At 38.9% G+C, this 21,811-nt stretch overlaps 2 protein-coding genes across 8 annotated transcripts in view; one reads left to right on the top strand and one right to left on the bottom strand.

The window, feature by feature from the left end:
• LOC145492513 (uncharacterized) overlaps window positions 1–12,117 on the bottom strand; it is a 49,498-nt gene extending 37,381 nt beyond the window's left edge. For 2 of the 6 annotated variants that reach the window (XM_081471978.1, XM_081471974.1), the window contains exons 1-2: window positions 3,562–12,117; window positions 784–1,391 (exon numbers count right to left, since the gene is read on the bottom strand). In XM_081471978.1, the coding sequence (XP_081328104.1) occupies window positions 7,091–7,483 (393 nt within the window). In that variant the 5' untranslated portion in view covers window positions 7,484–12,117 and the 3' untranslated portion in view covers window positions 784–1,391; window positions 3,562–7,090. Of the gene's footprint in view, window positions 1–783; window positions 1,392–3,561 lie in introns of those variants that run through there. The other 4 variants (XM_081471975.1, XM_081471979.1, XM_081471977.1 and 1 more) reach the window with 4 other exon arrangements.
• Window positions 1–19,505, top strand: part of LOC145492316 (neural cell adhesion molecule 1-like) — a 32,114-nt gene extending 12,609 nt beyond the window's left edge. For both annotated transcript variants that reach the window (XM_081471743.1, XM_081471742.1), the window contains exons 3-11: window positions 12,139–12,393; window positions 13,335–13,595; window positions 13,886–14,146; window positions 14,366–14,632; window positions 15,563–15,865; window positions 16,112–16,246; window positions 16,996–17,023; window positions 17,326–17,395; window positions 17,774–19,505. In XM_081471743.1, coding sequence (XP_081327869.1) covers window positions 12,139–12,393; window positions 13,335–13,595; window positions 13,886–14,146; window positions 14,366–14,632; window positions 15,563–15,865; window positions 16,112–16,246; window positions 16,996–17,023; window positions 17,326–17,395; window positions 17,774–17,785 — 1,592 coding nt within the window. In that variant the 3' untranslated portion in view covers window positions 17,786–19,505. The remainder of the gene's footprint in view (window positions 1–12,138; window positions 12,394–13,334; window positions 13,596–13,885; window positions 14,147–14,365; window positions 14,633–15,562; window positions 15,866–16,111; window positions 16,247–16,995; window positions 17,024–17,325; window positions 17,396–17,773) is intronic.
• Window positions 19,506–21,811: the final 2,306 nt, after the last annotated feature.

Raw genomic sequence — 21,811 nt, 5'->3', positions numbered from 1 at the left:
TGAAAGGCTGATTTGTCACAGTATCAGTGTGGAAATTGTGTTAATCTGGAATTGGTCTCGTATCTGTTGGAAAAATCAAATTTCATATTTAGACCAGATGGGTTAGCCTTTGGACTTCAAAAGTGGGGGGCGTGACCATCAATGTACAGGGGGCTGCCACTGACGGATATCCTGTTCTCTATGACATTTTCTATCTTGTTCAGTATCTACTAGACATAAAGGATAAATTTATACTCCTGGTAAATTGAAGATCACTTATTAAACAAAATGGCAATTACCAGCAAGCTTATTTTAGACACTCTCGAGGTGCTTGGAATAAAATTAAGACGCACTTTACTGAGATTCTCATAATCATAGCCCTCACTAAAAATAACGGTTGCACGATTTCAACAGACGGGGAATTTTTGTTTCAAAAAAGGTTAAGTTTGAGGTCCTTTTTACTTGGCAGCTTACTTTTTACAGTCGAAAAGCTAAGCAAAACAATTTTCGTGTATTTGAAGAACTTATTTTCTTTGATTTGCGGATTCCGGTTTCCAGTTTCTGGATTCCGGTTTTTGGTTCCAGATTCCGGATTCCGGTTTCTGGGTTTTAGGGCTGCCCCATCTTTAACAGAGTGTTTGCTTCACATTCAGTTTACACATGGCTGTTATCCAGCATAGGCAGACTTATAAGTTTTCCTTCAAAAATATATTGCAACAACTATTGCATCTTTCATTACCTATTCTTGTGATGAAATGACACAAAATCCAAGAACAAGAAGTCATAAGCATAAAATTAACTTACGTGGTAGTGCTTACAGTTCCTCTTACTGTCTGCATATGCCGTCCATAAACTGGTGCTGCCTGGACAATGTACTCATTATTTTTCTGATCACACCTTTTAAAACGTCACTTATATAATTTGTCCTGAAAAAGTAATACATGAAATGTTATGCCTTTGGCACTCACCAAATACCTTTACATGATGTATAATGCACACCATATCAACATTCACAATTCTTCTTACTTTCATTGTAACTCTTTTGTGTCATTTTCCCTCACTTGAAGACAGGACTTCCACATTAGGTGATAATTTGCCTCTATAATCTCCATGAATTCACAGGGAGTGATAACAATTAAATTGTGACTAATTTTAGCAAAGGATGCGTTCAAATGTCAGATTTTAATGCTAAGTTTATACAGTAACTTTACATTACTCTTAGTATATATATATGTATATATATATAACCTCTCAATTATTGCACCTGTAGACAGAAGGTGTGCTGGGGGAAGAAATGTTCTAAACTCTCTGAACTTTTCCCCCTTACCTGTGATAGGATGACCATTATGAACTACGGTTTATAACCAACACCAACATCAGGTTATGTATACACATGTATATTTTGTTGTTGTCTGTAATCATAAAAAAATAAAAATTTAAAATCCTCCATAAAGTTCATACTCAATAACACTGCTACATGTAGCGCTGTTACTGGAATTCAATTTAAGTGAAACTGTTGCAACAGCTCTGTCAAAATTGTTTCTAGCAGTTAAGGCAGGATAACAGAATATACATGTAGAACACAGCAAAGGCTAGAGATACACACATGTTAGTTATCAGTTAGGATTTGGTGAGCTTCTGTGCTGTAGGTATGGTGGAAAATAATAGATTATCAGAAATGAAGGCTCCTGAGACATTTTGACAGCACTGAGAGGAAGTAATATATAAATTCACAAAAGAAGAAGTTCTTGCCCTATCCAGTTCTGTAATAAAAATATCATTTACATACAAGTCATTTATTGTATATGGTTTGTGTTTAAAGCCGATATAATGCACACTCTGATTGGCCAATTCCAGTGCATTATTTACATTTACATGGTATACCTCAGTAAAATCATAAATCATTGCGTGTGACTAAAATAAAACATGTAAAAAATAAAAAATAAAAATAAATGCCTAATTCATAACAATTTAAAATACTCAACACTAAAACGAATGTAATTCTTTACTTGAAAATTATTCTCCCGTAATGCCCATGGGCCAATTACAGGCTTGCTAAAAAGTCCTAACACAAAGTAAAAGGAAATTAAGAAAACTATTGCTTTTTTTCCGGAAAATTGTAGCAACTGAAGACAATGATGGAACACTCTGAGAGTGCATTCTATCAACCTGATGAGATCAAATTTAAGGAGAATAGAGAATTCACAAAGTTATATCACAAACGAATTGGTACAGGACAGGAGAAAGGAAACTGTACAGCCAGGAAGAAACTGAAACTTTCTTCGACGAGCAAAACAGTATGCATGCACAACAAAGAAAACAGTCAGTGACATTCATTTAATAAGTTAGTTAATAAAAAATTAGTGTGAAGAAGAGAGCAGAGAGAGAGAGAGTGGAGATAGGAGAACGCTCTCTCCAACTAAATTGTGTATATATGTATGTAAAAGTTATTCTTATTACCGAGAAATGGTCAGGGCAAGAACTTCTATTACACTGTTCAATTTACCGAGTTAATTAGTACCATCTCACTTTTTAGGAAGATTTCCATATTAAGTGTAAATACTGCATTGGGGAATAACCTCTTATTAAGAAAATAGGGTCCATGTACCCCCAACCAAAAGCAATGGCACAAATAAAATGAAATAGCCAATCAAAATCAAAGCAGAGCTTTATTTGCAGACAGGATTGCCATGCATAATCGTCTACTCGACATTTTGGACTATATAAGCATTTCACCAAACCGAACTAATTGGACAGACAACAAAATAAAACGAGGAAATCTACATTATAAACACAAGATGCATATCACTAAATCTGAGCTACATGTAGAGTATCAACAGCAAATCCCTTCTCAATGAAAGGTGACCGAATAAAAGAGACGATAAAGAAAATTCGTTTAAGCTTGCGGTGTTAAAGTTTAAAAATTATTCACGCTTAATTGAATATTACTGAGAGTCTGTATTTTTGCCGACGGCTTAATTTAGCTTTGCAGTCATTTTATTGGCAGTAGCTTTACCAGTCTTCAACCAAATTAACCTCGGAATTCACAAAAGCAGTTCGCCAAACCGAATAAATTGAACTAACAAAACGAGGAAATCTTCATATTTTGTAATGACAATCTGCAAATATTCACATAGGAACAAAATTAAATTTAGCAAATCTTGTTCGCTTCGGCTTAAAATGGTTTGTAGACTTTCCTAGGTTTTCAACAACAGAAGAAGAAATTTTAGCAGTCTACGAAGCGGCAGTGCTAACTAACTCAGAGAAAACTTCAAACTCGCCCGGCCGTGTTTACAAATACGGTTTTGGTTAAGCTTATTTTTAGACGTGAGGTTATAAGCTTAAGTTGACGACGAAAATCGACAGAAAACTTAATTTGTTTACAACTTACAGCAACCTCCAAAGCGACCCACGTGTTATTGTTTAGAGACGAGCGAAATTAAAACGATGCAATTTTTAAAATCTCTTACAGCATGGCTTCAAATAAGGAAAACTTTTAATGGATTCCAATTGAAAATAAGCTAATATCGCCGAGGCAACTTGTTAATTTTCATAGTAAACGCAACAACAAAAGTCACTTACCGCAAGTTGGCAATTCAGTTAGGCCAGTGTAAATCTTCCAGGCAGAAACTTGCAGCAAAAGTTGTGAAGACTGAACTGAAGTTATATTTTCGATAGATCAACGAATCAACCACTTCTTTCCGCTACGTTTACTGTTTTATAATTTCCCTAAAACACTCGGGTACGTTTGATTTCCCTTGTTCATCACCTGACCAAATCAGGTGACTTCTGAATTTTCTTGCACGGCTGCACAGCATCACGTTCGCGCGAATTTTGAACTTGGCCATGGGGAGTTCGGCAGTCTTCTGGATCAATTTGTCGGGTACTTTCGCCTCCTTTCTATAGCCCTCGTTAGCTTTGGTTCACGGCATTGTTCGGTATTATTTCACCTCCTTTCTCTAGCCCTTGACTAGCTATAATTCACGGCATTGCTCAGTACTGTTTCGCCTCCTTCCCCAGCGCTGGCCTGCTCAGTCTTTTTCGCGATCTTCTTCGCTACTTCTTTGCCCGTTAATTCTTGCTTTCTGTTTTTTGCTTCAGTGCAACCCTGTCTTAAAAATATTAGATCAACCTCCGCTATCGTTTTTCTTAAAAATCCCGCCAAGAAAAATGGCATTCTCCCGCTACAAACCGAGGGTGCATGTCTCTGTCAACCTATTAGAGACCTTAAGAGCAGCTTCGCCTAAATATCAACTAGACTTGGAAATAGCGAAAAAATCGAATTTCTTCAAACTCGCCCAGAATGAAGCCCTACGGGCACTAGTTACAAAAATATCGTTTTAAGTTCGATAAATCAAAAATTATTTTTTTCCGCAATTTTTTCGTTTCGATGCCCCAAATCGGCCAAAATCCATCGAAAATGAGCGGCATATTCAGAGGCTCGTAAACTCAAAAGTAAAAATCTTCATTACAAACTGACTGCACGTCGTATTTGTACTTCCTTTTTTGTCTATTTAGAGCTAAATAGATCGTGATTTGATTAGAACTTAAATATTTGACGAATTTCCTAAATTAACGACCCAAGACAGCTTTACAAGAGGTCTACATTTAGCCTATTTTCAAATGCTAAAAAGGCGTTCTGGTACACGGCTTTTCCCAAAACGACTAGTTTGGTGTAAAAGAGCATTCTTTCTTCTTCAAATTAGTGAAATAAAATTTTTGGGTAAATAAAATCGCGAGCGCTGAGATAGCGAACTAAATGCAGCACTTCTTCCTGAAAACGTGACCTTTGACCCGAGCGTAACGAAACCGATTACTGCAAGAAAACCCGGAAGAAAAGCAAACGCTTCGTTATTTTGAAACAATTCCTAGTGATATCTCTCCGAAACCATGATTGCAAGAAACTATTTCCAGATATGAAATCTTACAGGGTCAAAAAAGAGCTAAAGGGCGCATTTTGACACAATAACTTTGTTTGCTGAAAATTGAAGTCAATGACCGTTAACGAATTCCAGTGAAATTTGCAAACTTGAAGTATGTTAGGCGATACTTACCTGAATATTTATATCAATAGAAGAGTCGTCTTCTTGGATTAACCTTCAAAAGAAGCAGGATCCAGATTTGAAAACCTCTAAAAGAAGAAATGTTTAATGTTCCGTGACCTGCCCGCCGCTATAAATTAGCTTAAATTCCATGCACATGCCGACCGCATGTTTGTCGTAAAACTCACTTAACTCCACTGACAGTTTCCATGGGCAACCCCAAAATAAACAATCCCCAAAAATGTAAAGTGAAATTGGCTGTCTTCATGAACAGTTAGAAGCTAGAGTCAAGTTCCATTACCTTTTAAAAGTGCTTGATTCTACTTTGTTCACTCAGTAGTTACTGTCACGTTCGAATACTGCGTAGTATCGGTCACGCCAAAACACTGCAGACCGTGCAGACTGAGTAAGTTTCCCATACAAAGTCTTGTACGCGTTTGTCTATTGAATCAAAAGTCAAATACTGCGCTTGTGCAGCCTGTGGATAAATGACAAACTTTCAGATATATTTAACACTATTTTGTAACTAGACCCAAAAAAAGGAGTCACAATGAAAAGCCCAAACAAGTGTCTGCAGTCTGCACGGTCTGCACTGTTTTGGCGTGACCGATTCGCGGCATTCGAACGTGAGAGTAGTAGACAAAGTCGACGCAAACAAATAAATTCAAGCACTTTTTAAAGGTAATGGAACTTGACTCTAGCTTCTAACTGTTCATGAAGACAGCCAATTTCACTTTACATTTTTGGGGATTGTTTATTTTGGGGTTGCCCATGGAAACTGTCAGTGGAGTTCAGTTGGTTTTACGACAAACATGCGTTCGGCATGTGCATGGAATTTAAGCTAATTTATAGCAGCGGGCAGGTCACGGAACATTAAACATTTCTTCTTTTAGAGGTTTTCAAATCTGGATCCTGCTTCTTTTGAAGGTTAATCCAAGAAGACGACTCTTCTATTAATATAAATATTCAGGTAAGTATCGCCTAACATACTTCAAGTTTGCAAATTTCACTGGAATTCGTTAACGGTCGTTGACTTCAATTTTCAGCAAACAAAGTTATTGTGTCAAAATGCGCCCTTTAGCTCTTTTTTGACCCTGTAAGATTTCATATCTGGAAATAGTTTCTTGCAATCATGGTTTCGGAGAGATATCACTAGGAATTGTTTCAAAATAACGAAGCGTTTGCTTTTCTTCCGGGTTTTCTTGCAGTAATCGGTTTCGTTACGCTCGGGTCAAAGGTCACGTTTTCAGGAAGAAGTGCTGCATTTAGTTCGCTATCTCAGCGCTCACGATTTTATTTACCCAAAAATTTTATTTCACTAATTTGAAGAAGAAAGAATGCTCTTTTACACCAAACTAGTCGTTTTGGGAAAAGCCGTGTACCAGAACGCCTTTTTAGCATTTGAAAATAGGCTAAATGTAGACCTCTTGTAAAGCTGTCTTGGGTCGTTAATTTAGGAAATTCGTCAAATATTTAAGTTCTAATCAAATCACGATCTATTTAGCTCTAAATAGACAAAAAAGGAAGTACAAATACGACGTGCAGTCAGTTTGTAATGAAGATTTTTACTTTTGAGTTTACGAGCCTCTGAATATGCCGCTCATTTTCGATGGATTTTGGCCGATTTGGGGCATCGAAACGAAAAAATTGCGGAAAAAAAATAATTTTTGATTTATCGAACTTAAAACGATATATTTGTAACTAGTGCCCGTAGGGCTTCATTCTGGGCGAGTTTGAAGAAATTCGATTTTTTCGCTATTTCCAAGTCTAGTTGATATTTAGGCGAAGCTGCTCTTAAGCAAACACTTGAGGCGGTTAGGTGGAGGCGGCGATGGCCGCGCGGGAGTTGGGTTGAGACCGCCTCCTCTTGGCGCGAAAGTAGAATATTAAGCTTTCGTAGAAGCGGCGGCGAGCAACGGCTGTTTTGCTTTCGTTTTCAGTTGTCCAATTTGACTTTGTTCGTGAATTTTACGAGCATAATGGCAACTTTTCGAGAAGTCCGAGACCTTCTAGCTGTTGCATGCTTTGAGGACATCATAGACGAGGATGAATTTCTGTTGCTGAGGGATCTACACACGTCGAAAAATCTTTACTTTCCTTACGAAGACTGAATCAGCCTTTTCTTTACTAGTGCAACCAAGGTCACTGGCCTCTGCCTCCTCCCATTTTTCTGATATTTCTTCCATCAGAATATCCATCTCGCTATCTTCGATGTCAACTCCACTCAGTTTCGCCTGACTGTGATGTTTTCGTTTCGCCTTGAATTTGTCCAGTAGTAGTTTGAAATGTTCCTGTACGTTTTTCCGTTTCACCTGAAACTTCACGGAGGTTTCGTCATTCAGACGATCCGTGATGGCATTCCATACTTTTCCTCGATCTACAGTCCTTGGTTTGAAGATCCATGGTTCTGAAGTTCTGACTTCTTTCGCTAGGATCAAATCATGTGCTTCTGTCCACTCCATGATCGAGCTAGATGAGAGAAAACAAAAGCTTATTAAAAACAGGTCCTGTCTAACGATTCACCTTTCGGAAATATTCCAAAGTTATAGAGACAAATTGGAAGAATAAAATAGCATTTTGTACCAGCAAGTACTTGCAATCTAAAGTTTTAAAGTCTACAAGACGTGAACATCACTCGGAACAATGTGAATCCTGGAAACTCACCCATTTCTTTTGCTTTTCTCTCCTTCGCTTGCAATCTTTCTTCTTCACTCACACCTCCAATGTGAAGTGAGATTTTCGCTGTAAAGCAAACGAAATATCAAATATTTGCAAAAAAAAAAATACAAAGAGACTTGTCAAAAAACATTTTTTAACTTTATAAAAGAGTTTCTGTGTATTTTAGGCGCTACAAATGGGAAAATAAAGCGACCGTCTCTCGAGGCGGCCAAACCTACCTTTCTCGCCGCCGCCACTGTTGGAAGACGCGGGCAACACTCAATGTGATTATGCTAATTAGCTCGAGAGCGGGAAATTTTACTTCCGGTTGGCGTCCACCTCGCCGCCTCCAGTGTTTGCTTAAGGTCTCTATTAGCTGGAGTATGGCCGCCATCTTGCGCGACTCCGTCGTCGTCGTCGTCGTCGTCGTCGTGCGTACGCGCCCACGAGCAATACCGCTAGCCATGATAACCATGAGAAAATCAATTCATGGGTTTCCTTTTCTTCCCTATATGGGTATGAGGCTCCGCTTGGCGGCCCTTCGGGCCGCCGGAGCTCCGCTAATGTACCGAAAGTGGCCTATTTAGTAATAACTTGGTCCAGAAGGAGAAGAATTGATTAGCAGGAAAATTATGTCCTCTCCTTTAATCTACACAACAAATCCGTCTAAGTAGACTGAGAAAATACTTTCTTCAATGTAACCCGTTTACAATTAAGCAATAGAGCACTTTTTCCGTGTCTACATAACCTCATCTAAGCATGAGAAGGGTTGGGAGAATTCGAGACACTTATTCAGACCCAAGACGCGGTCGACGGTTTGCATAACTTTCGATAATTTTCACAACCTCCAAAGTGTTTAGGTGAGGCTATGTAAACACGGAAAAGTGCTCAATTGCTTTTATAAAATATTTCTCAAGATTACACTCGAATCTGAAACGTCACATCTGTGTTTACATATTCTCATCCAAACACACCTATCGACCAATGAGAACGCGCGTAGTATCTCAGTTATTTTAGAATGCTCGATATCAGGGAGATCAGTCACACAGCTTGACAAAAAAAAAAAAAATTATCTGTTCAACTAAAGAATCTGGAGCATTATTCATATTTGACAATTAACGATTATGAGCTCGAGCACGCGATAATTGACAGGGGCGCAGTCCGAGTCCACTCTCGCGCGATAAAAATCGGGAGCGAATAATCTAATTGTTTTAGTATAAGTATTCTAGTTGTTCAAAATTTCATCTAAATTCTCTTCACAGGAACTTCGAAAGCGCAAAGGACCAGCCACCATTTTGTTAACAAGCGCACATTCCTAGGCTACTCACTTTCTACTAAACAATTAGATTATGAGCTCGAGATTTCTATCGCGTGATAGTTGACGAGGGCGCAGCCCGAGTCAACTATAACGCATTGAAATTGAGAGCTCATAATCTAATTGTTTTAGTATAAATCTACTAGTCGTTCAAAACGACTAAATCCTCTTCATAGACACTTCTAAAATGCCAGGAAGCGGCCGTCATTTTCTTAACAAAGACACTACTCACCATCTATCACAGGATGGATAGTGAGTAGCGTAGCCAATCAGAGAACGGCATTCGTGATAGAACGCAAGTAGATTTATACTAGAACAGAATAAAGAGTGACTAGCGTAGCAAATAAGAGAACGGCATTCGTGATAGAACGCCAGTAGATTTACACTTAATGTAGTTAACAGCGGGCTGTTGCATATCGTATCCTTGGAAACTAAATTATGCCATATAGTTGTTGTAGCTAGATCAGCTACAGCTGCAGTATGACTGCATAAGCCCGGCCTCGTATAACAGCTAAGACCAACCGGAAAACGTGAACTATAAGCATTAGTTTTGAACATGGCCCGACACGATTCCAGTATAAATTTTCGAGAATTTTACTCAGGCGGGAGCATTTTAATTTATGGTAAACTAGATAAGCATTTTAAAACCAAATTAAGCAAATAAGGATGAAACATCATCAGAGCCAAGATGAATGATGTATTTTTTCTGTCCATTATTTTATGCCTTTTTGAATTAATCAGTAAAATTAGCTGATACAATAAGCTGTTGTATAACGAGCATTGAGCATTTAAGCCGTGACTTCCCGACTGATAGATGGAACATTTTAAATAGTGGGAAAAGTGGAGCATTTTAGTGCGGAAGTAAAGTCACAATGTACAAAAGCTTACTTAAAGTGCACCTAACCCCAAAATTTCTTTTTCGCTAAAACGAATCTAGACTTTATTTGAAGCATTTGGGCGAAGAAATTTTTGAATTTGGTTGAATCCTCGATTTTCTATGCCCTTTCAAAGTCGCGCTTGAAGTGTTTCACAACCGCGTTTTAGGGAGTCTGGGACGGCGGTACCTGATGACGTCTACCCAGGAACCAAACACAATGGCGCCTCAGTCAACTCTCTGTATTTGCTCGAGAAAATGGAACACAAAACTAATCGTTCCGATGTATTTTGGGACTAAAACGTCCAAGTTTTGTCTCAGAATCATTTCTTTTTCGTCACTGGAGTCAGAGTTAAGTTTCGATTCGGAAGACTCCGAAATAAACTTCGATCGAGCACGTTCGACAATTCGACAACTGTGAACTCACTGCTTAGAGCTTTGAGAGCAATTTACGATATTTGAAGCGACGAAGGGGAAGACTTCTTTGCGGACGAGCTGCTTGTATATTAGAAATGGAAAGCTAGATACGAAGTGGAGGAGCAGGCAAACGAAAAGCAGGAAAGAAAACTCAAGGACTGCTTTGGATGGTAATTTCGTCAACTAAACATAAGATTCCCACGCGTGTTTATAGCCCGTTTACATTTGCCCTTAGCGAGAATGTATTTTATCAAGGTGTGATTGTTCTGTTAAATCCAGCTTGTGTTTTACTTTCGGTTGAATACTTCATGTTTATAAGAGCGACGTACGTGTCGCAGTTTTCGAGACTTGATGACCTCCAAAACATTGGCTTCGATCGATTGAAAATCGTATTGTTTGGACCTGTATTTTTGAAGCTGCGGGAAGCAAGGCGGAAGGAAACATTTCATACAATTACCGATTTCACATTGTCACACGTTTTAAGTCGTAACTCCAAATAACCAATTTAAATTGTTCTCAAAGTTTGCAGCGAAATTCGTCGGATAAGCGAAAAGGATGTGTTCCCTAAGCGGTCCGCACATAATGTTACGCGGTCATATTTTCGACGCTATTGCACAGAATCTTTGTCGCACTGCTGATTTCCAAACCTTCGAAAAACTCTGTGAGTCTAAAAATTTTGTTATCATGTAATTCTAAAGGATTAATCTTCGACTTTCATCTAAATCGAAAGAGAAATAAGTGTTGGTTAGCGGCGTACAGTTGCGATCTATTTACATATCAGTGTAACGCTTCTTGATCATGATCGGATCACACAACTTTGTATGTTATAAATACTGCGGGATTGGAAGATATAGGTTGTAGGTAGTATTTCTACAAATTGCTGGTTAGCTTTAAGCAGAAAATTTATGAAAATAGCGTTCGAAAGTCTGCGGAACAAATTCCAGTGAGAGTTCTTCAGTGGTTCTCACAGATTCAGTTCGCTTGTTTCGGTTCGACAAAATCAACCATCGTTTACGTCTTTGTTGCACCATTAGCCGATCATCGTCAGTTAATTGTACAGTATATCTTTCTTTAAATCTGGAATATTGCTGCAACAGCCGATAGCACCTCTGGAAGGCGTTTCTGTGCACTTTTCGAATGTGTATTGCACCATCCTGAAGGAAATGAGAGGACGTGAGATATCCAACCTTCCTGGGTAGACGTCACAAGAGCCGCTAGACCCATTCTTCTCAAACTCGGTCGTGAAACAAAATGGCGGTGTTTGGGAGCTATTTTCGAGATTTCGTCGGGGCACAGAAAATCGAGGATTTAACGTAATCCAAAAATTTTTTCGCAGAACTATTTCAAATGACAAGTAGATTTGTTTTAGCGAAAAAAAAGTTTTGGGGTTAGGTGCACTTTAAAGGTATCTTATAACCTTAAGTCATTTCTTACGCTTTCGGGTTGCAACTTATGTTACCTTTTTTGTCTCGTCATTGTTTGAGTTCAGGTTCGAGGCAAATCACAAAGTAGAGACTGAAGTAAAATCTAGTTTAAAGCCAAGACGTGCACAAACAAATAGCTTACGTCTGCGTATTGACCTCGCGCTCCTTGGTAATAAATGTCTTTGCGCGCGTAATGTTGGAACGTGTTGGCGCTAAAAAGCCTGACCGATTCTTTCCTTTTCCGTTTGCATTAAACGGTCAGAGTGAGGTTAAAGAATATTAGCATACTTTGGCATCTACAGGGAGGCTACAATACAGACTGGGCTTTCAAAGATATGACCTTTAGAAGCCTGTTTTACAACAGCCTGTATGTTTAGTTTTGTTCCTGAATAATCAATTAATTAAATTTTTATTGTTATATTATTTTAGTCCGTCCCAGCATCACGGCAATCTCAGGAAATCAAACACTGAACGAGAGTAATGATGTGATACTCTCCTGCAACGCAACAGGTACCCCACCTCCTAATGTCACGTGGTCAATATCAGGTGATCAGGATAAGAACTTCGATCCGGGATCTTTACTACCACTAAGAAATATCAGTAGAGCACAAGATGGCCTCTATTGGTGCACTGCAGAAAACGGAGCTGGAAAATCCATCGCTTCAGTAAGAATTACTGTGCAATGTAAGTGAGCTAGGACCATTTCAATGGGACAAATAAAACAACGATTTTGAGCATTCATGTACACATTATTAGAACTATTTGATTAGTCTACATACTCGTGTTTTTTTGTCACGCCTTGGCGGTATTTCAGGCGAGTTTGGCAGAGTCATGGTTGGTATTTTAGCGAGACCTAGTCAAGTCAAAATACCCATGGCCGCACCTGTTTTGTGGAAAGATATTTTTTCCATTAATTTTTTTTTTGCTTCTCAGAAGGCATGAAAATACTTTTGTCAGTAACAGGGTGTTCCTCAGCAACTACAGGGTGGCCGTAAATTTCCACTGTCTGCAAGAGACCCGAAACATTATTTCTCTCAAAGAAATGCTGCCAAGTCTACTTTAAAGCATTGTTTCAGAAATACTTGAAATACTATGTAGAAAGGTTTATCCAAGTTTAGGCGCCGATGCGAGAAAAGGGTTTTGACAAAATCTCAACTCTAGTCTGGAGGAAGACATAAAATTTGTTTTTAGATTTCGGCAAAGAACTGTTCTGACCGTAGCGGAGTACAATAAACTTATTCAGTACTGTGTTTAATCTGCTGAACCAGTATTCCCTATGTCTCATATCTCATGTACTAGAGCTGACAGTTGGAAGTGTAAGGATGTTAAGCACAGGCTCTACAGAAAGAGTATTATTAAAGAAATGGTAACGAAACCGTTGAAACTTTTCTGTCCTCGCTCAGAAGGAAATGTAATCCCTCGATCTAGACACTACATGCACATACACGAAATTGTCCATCTCAGGCAATTTTGGAAGTAACTGTACGATCCTGTTTAACATCAAGTCTCGCTAATGCTATGACTACATAGTGTAGAAAAAATAAATTCGGTCTATTAGACAGACTTTATTCAGAGCGGTTTTTTCAATGATTTATGAGTTCTCATTGAAACTTCTCCATTTTCAGATCCACCATCAATAGTGTATATTTCCCATGATACCTCAGCTAACGAGGCTGATGACGTCAAGTTATTCTGCAATTCAACTGGAAACCCTCGTCCAAATATTACCTGGACTTTTCTGAATGGCTCTAATTCTAGGATTATTCGAACTGGAGAAACTCTCATCTTATCAAATGTGACACGAAATCAAGCTGGAACATATAAATGTACAGCAGCCAATGGAATCATGGTCCCAAATACAGCCAATGTACAAGTTGCGATAAACTGTAAGTACGACATATTTGGACTGATTAGTTTATTTATTTGGAGGATACTTTAGCATGCAGTACATGTACCTTTAAAACCCATCTTTGGGACGTTGGCCTGTCTACCATTGGGAGATTAAGGCAATGGCAAAACCACGAAATTAAATCTAGTTATGGAATCGCACAAAATAAATCCTTGCGAAAAGCATCTTCCGACTTTTCACAAACTTGAATTCGCGCGAAAATGGATAAGAATATGGTAGATTGTAATATCTGAAAATAGTTTGGGTATTAATATCTCGATGTTTCAGTTCCACCTTGCATAGAGTACATTTCCAGTGACACGATTGTCAATGAGACTGATGACGTCATCCTATCCTGCAATTCAACTGGAAATCCACGTCCGAATATCACGTGGACTTTTCAGAAAGGCTTACAAGCAAGCAATATTCGAGCTGGAGAAACTCTCTTTTTATCCGATGTGAGTAGAGACCAAGCAGGAGCATATGGGTGTACTGCTGACAATGGTGTGATGAGTGCAAAGACAGTTTATGTACATATTACGGTAAACTGTGAGTACGGAAACCCTTGATCTTATAACTGACTTGATTTTAGTTACAAGCTATCTTGCCAAGAGCTAAGGTTTTACGATTTCGAACCTCAAAGGTATTTCAATTTATAATCATAGTCCACATGAACTAGCCGCGCTGTCCGCTAACAGATGGCGCTTACCAACTTTTGTCAACCATTAACCTGACAACGAATGCTTTAATATTGTTTTCATTTCTTAGTTAAGCCTGAGATCAAAGACGGCGTCCGAAACAAAATTACGTCTTGGATAAATCACGAAACGAAAATGGCGTGCGAAGCAGAAGGTGTTCCAGGACCAGATATCATCTGGACTCGAAATGACATCACAATTTCTCCTCTCAAGTCTCGACCTGGTTTTGGGGAAATTAAGATCACCCCAAAAGATGTAAATGACTTTGGTGATTACGTGTGCACAGCAAAGAATCTTCTCGGTTCAACACAGCAGATCATTACTATCGAGGAAATAGGTAAGCTATCGTTTTAACCAGAGGGAGAAATGTTCAATACAATGTTGGAATGCAGAGGAATTTTGAAGCAGAAAGGACCAGAGAGATATTTTTGTTTTTACCCTTTTACTATTTAGAAAAAGAAAACTTTATCAGGTATGTTAAGTGAACGTAGAAGAAGTGGTAAACATTTCTTGTTGTTGGTTATGGTGCTACTTTGTGAAATAAAGTTTAAAGATCTGATGTCCAACATATGAGATTTTCCCCTTTACCAGGCATTTTTAAATAGATATAACAAATTTTATGCCGAAAATCTAATCATTAAGAAAATTGTACTGTAACGGCTCAATAGTATAATCTTACTGGTAAAAACACCCGGGATACAGCCTTGTATGGGCTATATGGGTATGTGCGGCCCCAAAGAGTATAGTCTTTAACCGTTTTGGTCAGAAATATTGTATCGATTTTGGCAATTTTGGTCTCTAACAGGGTATGGGTTTTGCACTCTACTTTTGAATGTGGTATGTTTTTTGGAGGGGGCTACTTTTTCATCATTATCGATAAGACCATCAACAGAGGCCGTTCCCCGTTCCAAAGCCACTAACATTGTTTTTAGCTTGGGAACTAATTATAAGGTTGGTCTCAACAAGGTAGTGATTAAAAAGTCAGGTCTTAAATGGGGTGTCGAATTCTTGGTCAGGTCATAAATAGGGTAGGGAAAGTCGCAGATTTTGGTCTTAAATAAGGTAACGGTTTTAGAAAGCGGGCCGTCCACCCCCACCCATTTTTCTGGGAGTACCCCCGGGAGGAGGGAAGTAGAAACAAAGGCCTAAGTTGAACAGGGAAAGTACACCCTGAGTACAGACGGCAGACAATCTAAACGATTAAAGGACTGGTCAAATACTCCGAGGCAACTGCTAACGTCTATTGTGACTTAAATTAATTTTATAGTTGCACCAAAAGCACCAGAAATACTTCGAATAGAAACAGGGGTTGATAACATGGAAATTCACTGGCAAGCTTCGATTTCTAATCCTGAAAGTCCTGTTCTGGATTACCTTGTGAGGGTAAAGGAGAAAGACGAGTCGAACTGGCGGAAGAACTGTACGCGATTCCAAACAAAAGGCAGCTCTCAGATGTGTGTTGTGAACGAGTTAAGGAGTGGAACGGTGTATATTGTTCAAATTGCGGCTAGGAATGTGGTGGGTTACAGTCCGTTTACAAAGACAGAGGCTCAAACGAAAAGCGAAGCAGGTAACTCCAGGTTTTACTGCTTGCCCTGATACAAAGTGCACCTTGTCACCTGGTGCATAAATTATGATTCATATAATTCAGCTATGTTCGGAATTTGATGACGGGCGGATTATTTTTACTTATTTCTTTTTTAAGTAATTATGAGGTTAAACTAAGACTGCCGGACTACTTCAAAGAGGTAGATTAATAAGAGGCAGACGACCTTCAGGGCGAGCCTACTTGACGCTCATGAATTTTATTTTCAAGGAACAACAGAGGCGCAAAAACAGCAGCAATTATCAGAAGATGTTATTGATGGTATTATCGGAGGAGTGATCTGTTTTTGCAGTCTGATGGTGGTGATTGTTGCTATAGTAACACAAAGACGGCCATGTGACAGAGGTTGGTTTTCTCAAGGATACCTATAATAAGTTAATCTTGTGAGACAAATCTTGTCCGAATCCTTTATTAGCTGTAGGAAGTTTCACTGATTATGAAGTTAACCATTAAGACTCTGTTGCGCTCAAGGGCAACAGTCTCCTTCGCATTCGCCACTTGAGTGAAAGAGTCATCTTCCCGGTGAGCTACTCCCTTATATGGGCTATATAGGTATGTGCGGCCCCAAAGGGTAGGGTTTTTCTGCCGTTTTGGTCATAAATAGGGTATCGACTTTGGTCATTTTGGTCTTAAATAGAGTATGGTTTCAGCACTCTAGTCTTGAATTGGGTATGTTTCTTAGAAGAAGCTACTTTTTCATCATTATCAATAAGACCGTCAACAAAAGCCCTTCGTAACTTATGTTTAGGGTAACTGTGCCAGCCGCAACGGTCATAAATAGGGTATCCAATTTTTGGCCAGGTCATAAATAGGGTAGCAAAATCACAGATTTTGGTCATAAATAGGGTAAGGGTTTTGGGAAGTGGGCAGCACACCCCCACCCAAATTTTCTGGGAGTACCTCCCGGGGTCATTTTATAGCTGCTTGATTTTTTCCTGCAAACAAGGGCTACGAGGAGATCTGGCACAACATCGCTAGTTCAGAAGCGCATCGCGTTAGTGACAGTCAGGCTTTAAATTTGTCGGAGATGGTCAAGGAAAGCAATCCTTCTCAGATTATGGAATGTTTCTCTTTATTTTTCTTTCTTATTTTAGGCTGTTACAAAAACAACGTGACTAGAGGGTAGGTGCAAATCAGTCTTTCATTCAGTAATGTTTTGCAGTGTTGTCACTAGAAGAGATTCACTAAATTGCCATTGTATCGAAGCATTCACCGAAATCAAGATTATTAACTTGCTTTTAACGCTTTTGTACGATTGACAAAAGTACTGTATTCACTTTATCGGCTAGAGTAATAAGGAGCTGTTCAGCTGATGTACATGTCTAGCGTCTTGTATACAGTGGGAAAAAATCTCCTAGTTAAGGGTTCTTTCATCGCCGTCATGATTTAAGCGTATCTCAGTTTTCTTGTTCCTTTCCAAAAAGGCCGCAAGAATGCATCAACGGACTTGATAATGTTGCGGTAGAGGAAAGCCCACAGACAGCCGAGCTAGAGGTGAATTTTCTGACTGTGTTAGTAATTTATTCGTAATTTATTAATTTATTCGTGTTTGTTAGCAATCAAGCAATTGCGGTCAAAGGAGTAACCAGACGAAAACAAAACTGAACAATATCACATAAAAAAAGATTTTATATTTATTTTTTATTCATAGCCTCTTATAGGAACCTAGAATAAAATAAATGGGAAAATTCAAGATTTTACGGAGGCAAGACACAAACTGTCTGCATGATACAAACTATGGCCCTGATAATTTCCAAAGGCTATTGAAAAAGGCCTTACATTTCTTTCGTGGTAAGCCACAGAGGTCACGAAAATAGTCTCACCGTGTCCTTTGAAAAATAGTAAAGTTTTGTTTTGTTTTATTTTTTGTAGGAGCGTGTGTGAAGTAGACAGCTTTATCTTTGACACTTGAGCTGAGGATGTGTGCTGACTTCTAAATATATCCTAGTCATCAGTGCATAACAGCTATCTTTTCGACTAATGCTATCATAGCTTATCATCAAGTGTATTTCACATGCACATTAGGCTAAAATTAGAATTTGTGTGACAGCCGTTGTACCCGGCGACAAGAGAGAATAAACCACATATGGTTTTTAAATCACGGAAACCAAAGTGATGCTGTTAGATTACTAAGTGAATGGTTAATTTTCTTAAAGTTGAGTTTCAAAGCAAGCTTTAGTTCCCTGAAACTATGCACCCTAACTCTCGGTTAGTTACTCCGGTACGTGGACTCCTTTTCGACGTGACACTACGATGTACTATATAGCTGTGTTTCAGGTACTTGAACAGCGTATTAACCAAAAAAAATGTATGGAAAAGGTGCGAGAAAGTAACTGTATTTAATGTAAATAAAAATGAGACGAACAGGTTGAGACGAATAAGAAGTTACAGTTCCGTGTTGTTACAGCTGGATGGTGTTATAATAACAGCCCAAGTATCGAGTGATCGAGGTTCCAATTTTAGAACACTGCGATCGTGTTTTTATTTCATTTATTGCACATTACACTAATATTTACCAAACAATTAACTTTCAACGGCCATTGGTTTTCAGGGAATAAAGGTCACAGAAATCAATCGTATTGTTTTACGTGTCGTATTTTTTTTACAATAGACCATGTTGCTTCGTTAATTATTAAAAAAAGATTTAAAACCCAAACTCAATTGGTGTGGAAATTACTTCTGTTTGCTGATATGAAAACCTTTTTTCTTTTACACATTTTCTCAGGAGGTGGTCTTCCCATTGTTTCCCTTCCTTGTTTAATCTGCGTCAGTTAACTCCGTGTGTAGAAAGTGCGTGTCTTTTTTCAGTGCACCCATGCCATCCCCACCCATGTCCGTTTGAACTTTGTAACGAAACAATACACTCACTGTACCGAAAAACATATCAGATGTTAAGTATGCCATCTGGCCATCTGGTTGTAAAATACTCACGAGGACGTATCACGTTCCCGGGTTTGTTGCAGCATGTTGTAGACTTTTCTAAGTACAGCAGGTACGACCTGGACGGTATAAACGTGCTCTGTTGAACTCTCCGAAAGGCCTATAGCAACAAAAAAGCTTCTGGAACATAATGGGAGTTGTAATGGCTAGCTTAGGATTTTCGTGTATCTCCTGTGCTTTGGTGATAGCAGTCACGCTATTTGGGTTGTCGTCAGGTAAGGCTTATATCGAACATACTTGGTTATTGCGGTAAAAAGTTAAATCTTACAACACATAATACATTTGTTCTTTTAGCCCAAGTTAGTAAGTGGACCAAGCAGCCACCAGATCCCTTATTTGGAGTGCTCGGTGAAAACGTTTCCCTTGAATGGAACTTCACCCTGACAGGAAACGATAAGATTTTCGATTTCAGGTTGGAAAAGTGGAAAGGCTTCAACTCAAAGGATATTGTTACTTACCAGCCTAATGGAGTAGTACGAGTTTCTGCAGAATTTAAAGGGAAATTTGGCATGGCAACAAATGTAACTCATCCAGCCTTCATACTAGTCAATGCCGAGACAAATGATGAAGCTAGATACTGCTGTAAAGTATCTACAAAAGATGGATATGACGATAGACGATGCACTAACCTGCAAATTTTAGGTAAGCCTTTATAAATGGAAGTGTATACGTACCTACAACAAACTCACGGGTTTAACAAAATATTTACCGAAGATTTGGTCTCAACGGCATTAGGTTTATTAGATCTTCCTTGTAATAAATAGGGTGACATGTTTTCCCTCTTCAATTTCTATTTTTTTTGTTTCCTAACTAGTTCCTAATCGATCCTTGCATGGATATTAGTCTAAAATCGATAAAAATCTGCAAGAAATCACCATGGAAGGAAACAGTACACTGCCAGGAAATGTCTCACGGAATCGACATTGAGCAATTCTGTCTTTATTTCCCTCTCAGTTTGCAACTTCCTTACAAATTCTTAGACTATTCGGGATAAAATTCGTAACTGAAGCACGAGTCAACCTCGAGCTCGTGTTGAACTCGTATCACGAGGCAATTTCGACTTACCTTAATCATATGTTCTTCTTTAACTCTGCAATATAACTGTAGTGTTACAGAATCATCAGCAGTCTAGTTGATACCAGCTTTCGACTGCGCTGACAGAGTAGTTTATCGGCCTGATTGTCAAGCAGTTGTAACGCAGACATGTTTGTATGCACCCCCTGTAGGACTGTCATGTGAAAGGAACGAGAGTGTTAGATACCAATCTAGGAACTTAGTGACTATTGTAACGACGATGTCATCGCATTCTTTCATCTAAGAAGAATTACTTCAGATATCGTGGTATTATTTGAAGATTGTCATAGCAACCACCTTTATCTTTGGCGCTCTGGTAGAAAATGGCTGCCTCTATGAGGCGAGGAAAATTACCCGGCTTTAGTGTGCCCAACCGGCAGAGGTGAATACTGCAGCAATAGAGTAACTCAAATAGTTTGGGAGAACAAATGACACAAAGAAGATCCGAAACTGAATGAATGTATCCAAGATGTGGACCAGAAACCACGAACAAGTTAAACAATTTTGATGATCGAAATGCAGTGTTTTTGCGGCTCATATTTCCACGGCACCTTCCCTCGTAGGAACACGGAAAAAAGGAAAATGTCTTCTATTCCTTAAATAGAAAAGGACGAAACCTTTCCGTACTTCATTAAAGGTACCAACATGAGCTACGATTCGGTGCGACAGACGATATAAACACGGTCTGTCGCACCGTAGCTAAATTTTCCATCGTTAATTTTTTAAGGTTTCTAGTATGAGATGTTGCACCCTCTAAATGTTGTGGAGAAACCTTTGGACGAATTCTTCAAAGTCTTGAAATTCTCCCCGTTAGTCAGTTTTTAAACTCTCTGAGGGTCTGTAAATGCTATGATCGAACGCTTTTAGTTAGAGTTAAATCTTAGCCAAAAACTCTTGCTAATAACATCATACGTTTCCAGAGCCACTTTTTCTCTCGTTATGAGGGACAGACGTCGGGGACTAGAAAGGGGAGGAAGGTTCTCTCGCTTGTTTTTTTTTTTTTTCTGTTCTCTGTTTTCTTTTTTTTTTTTTTTGTATTGTTTTTGTTTTTTGTGTGTGCTCACGGGCTAGAGGTTGGCTTGTCCCACCAATTAAGTCGCCTCCAGCATTTTACATTGTGGTGTGAAGAGCAGTGCATGTTTTTACGAAGGGTAGTAACCACAGGAAACCAAAGGGTAGAAAACATAGTGTTTACGGAGTTGCAAGCTTTTTGTACTCTAAATGGAAATATCGATTTTCTTTTCACGTACGTCTTATTAACATGTTATAGTCCGTCCAAACATCACTGAAATCTCAAGAAACCAAACACTGAATGAGACTAATGACGTTACACTTTCCTGTAACGCAACTGGTAAACCTCCGCCGAATGTCACGTGGTCAAGACCAGGAAACAGAGACAAGAAATATCCAGGGTCTGTTCTTCCACTAAAAAACATAAACAGAGAACAAGATGGAGAGTACTGGTGCACAGCAACTAACAGAGTTGGCAACGCCACGGCTTCTGTCAGGGTGACTGTTAATTGTAAGCATTAAACAAGTAAGGCAAAGGCTGTCTTCGCAGTTGCAAAGCAACTGTTGTCTAAAATAAGGAAAGCCTACAACAAACACTGAGGTTTCAGAGAGGTTGTATGGGATGTCTTATCACTTGCGTCATAACTCAGTGAGAAGGCCATTAAGGCTCCTTGATTATTTGAGTTCATAAGATCGTAGTGAGAGGTCTGGTTGCGTAATGGTTTGAACATTAAATACTCGATCGACAGGTCAGTGTTGCAATACTTAGGCATACAAAAAGGGTAAAAAAAGACCTTCCACGTCTCCCTCTTGAGAAGGAGTCTTAACTCAGGAATCTCCTCCAAAATTGGTTTTTAATAGCGCTTTTATATGTTCTGAAAACAT

Source organism: Orbicella franksi, chromosome 7 (assembly GCF_964199315.1).
Source record: "Orbicella franksi chromosome 7, jaOrbFran1.1, whole genome shotgun sequence".
Lineage (NCBI taxonomy): Eukaryota > Metazoa > Cnidaria > Anthozoa > Scleractinia > Merulinidae > Orbicella > Orbicella franksi.
The sequence above is the reverse complement of the archived record's forward strand: the minus strand, read 5'-3'. Positions and strand labels throughout refer to the sequence as shown.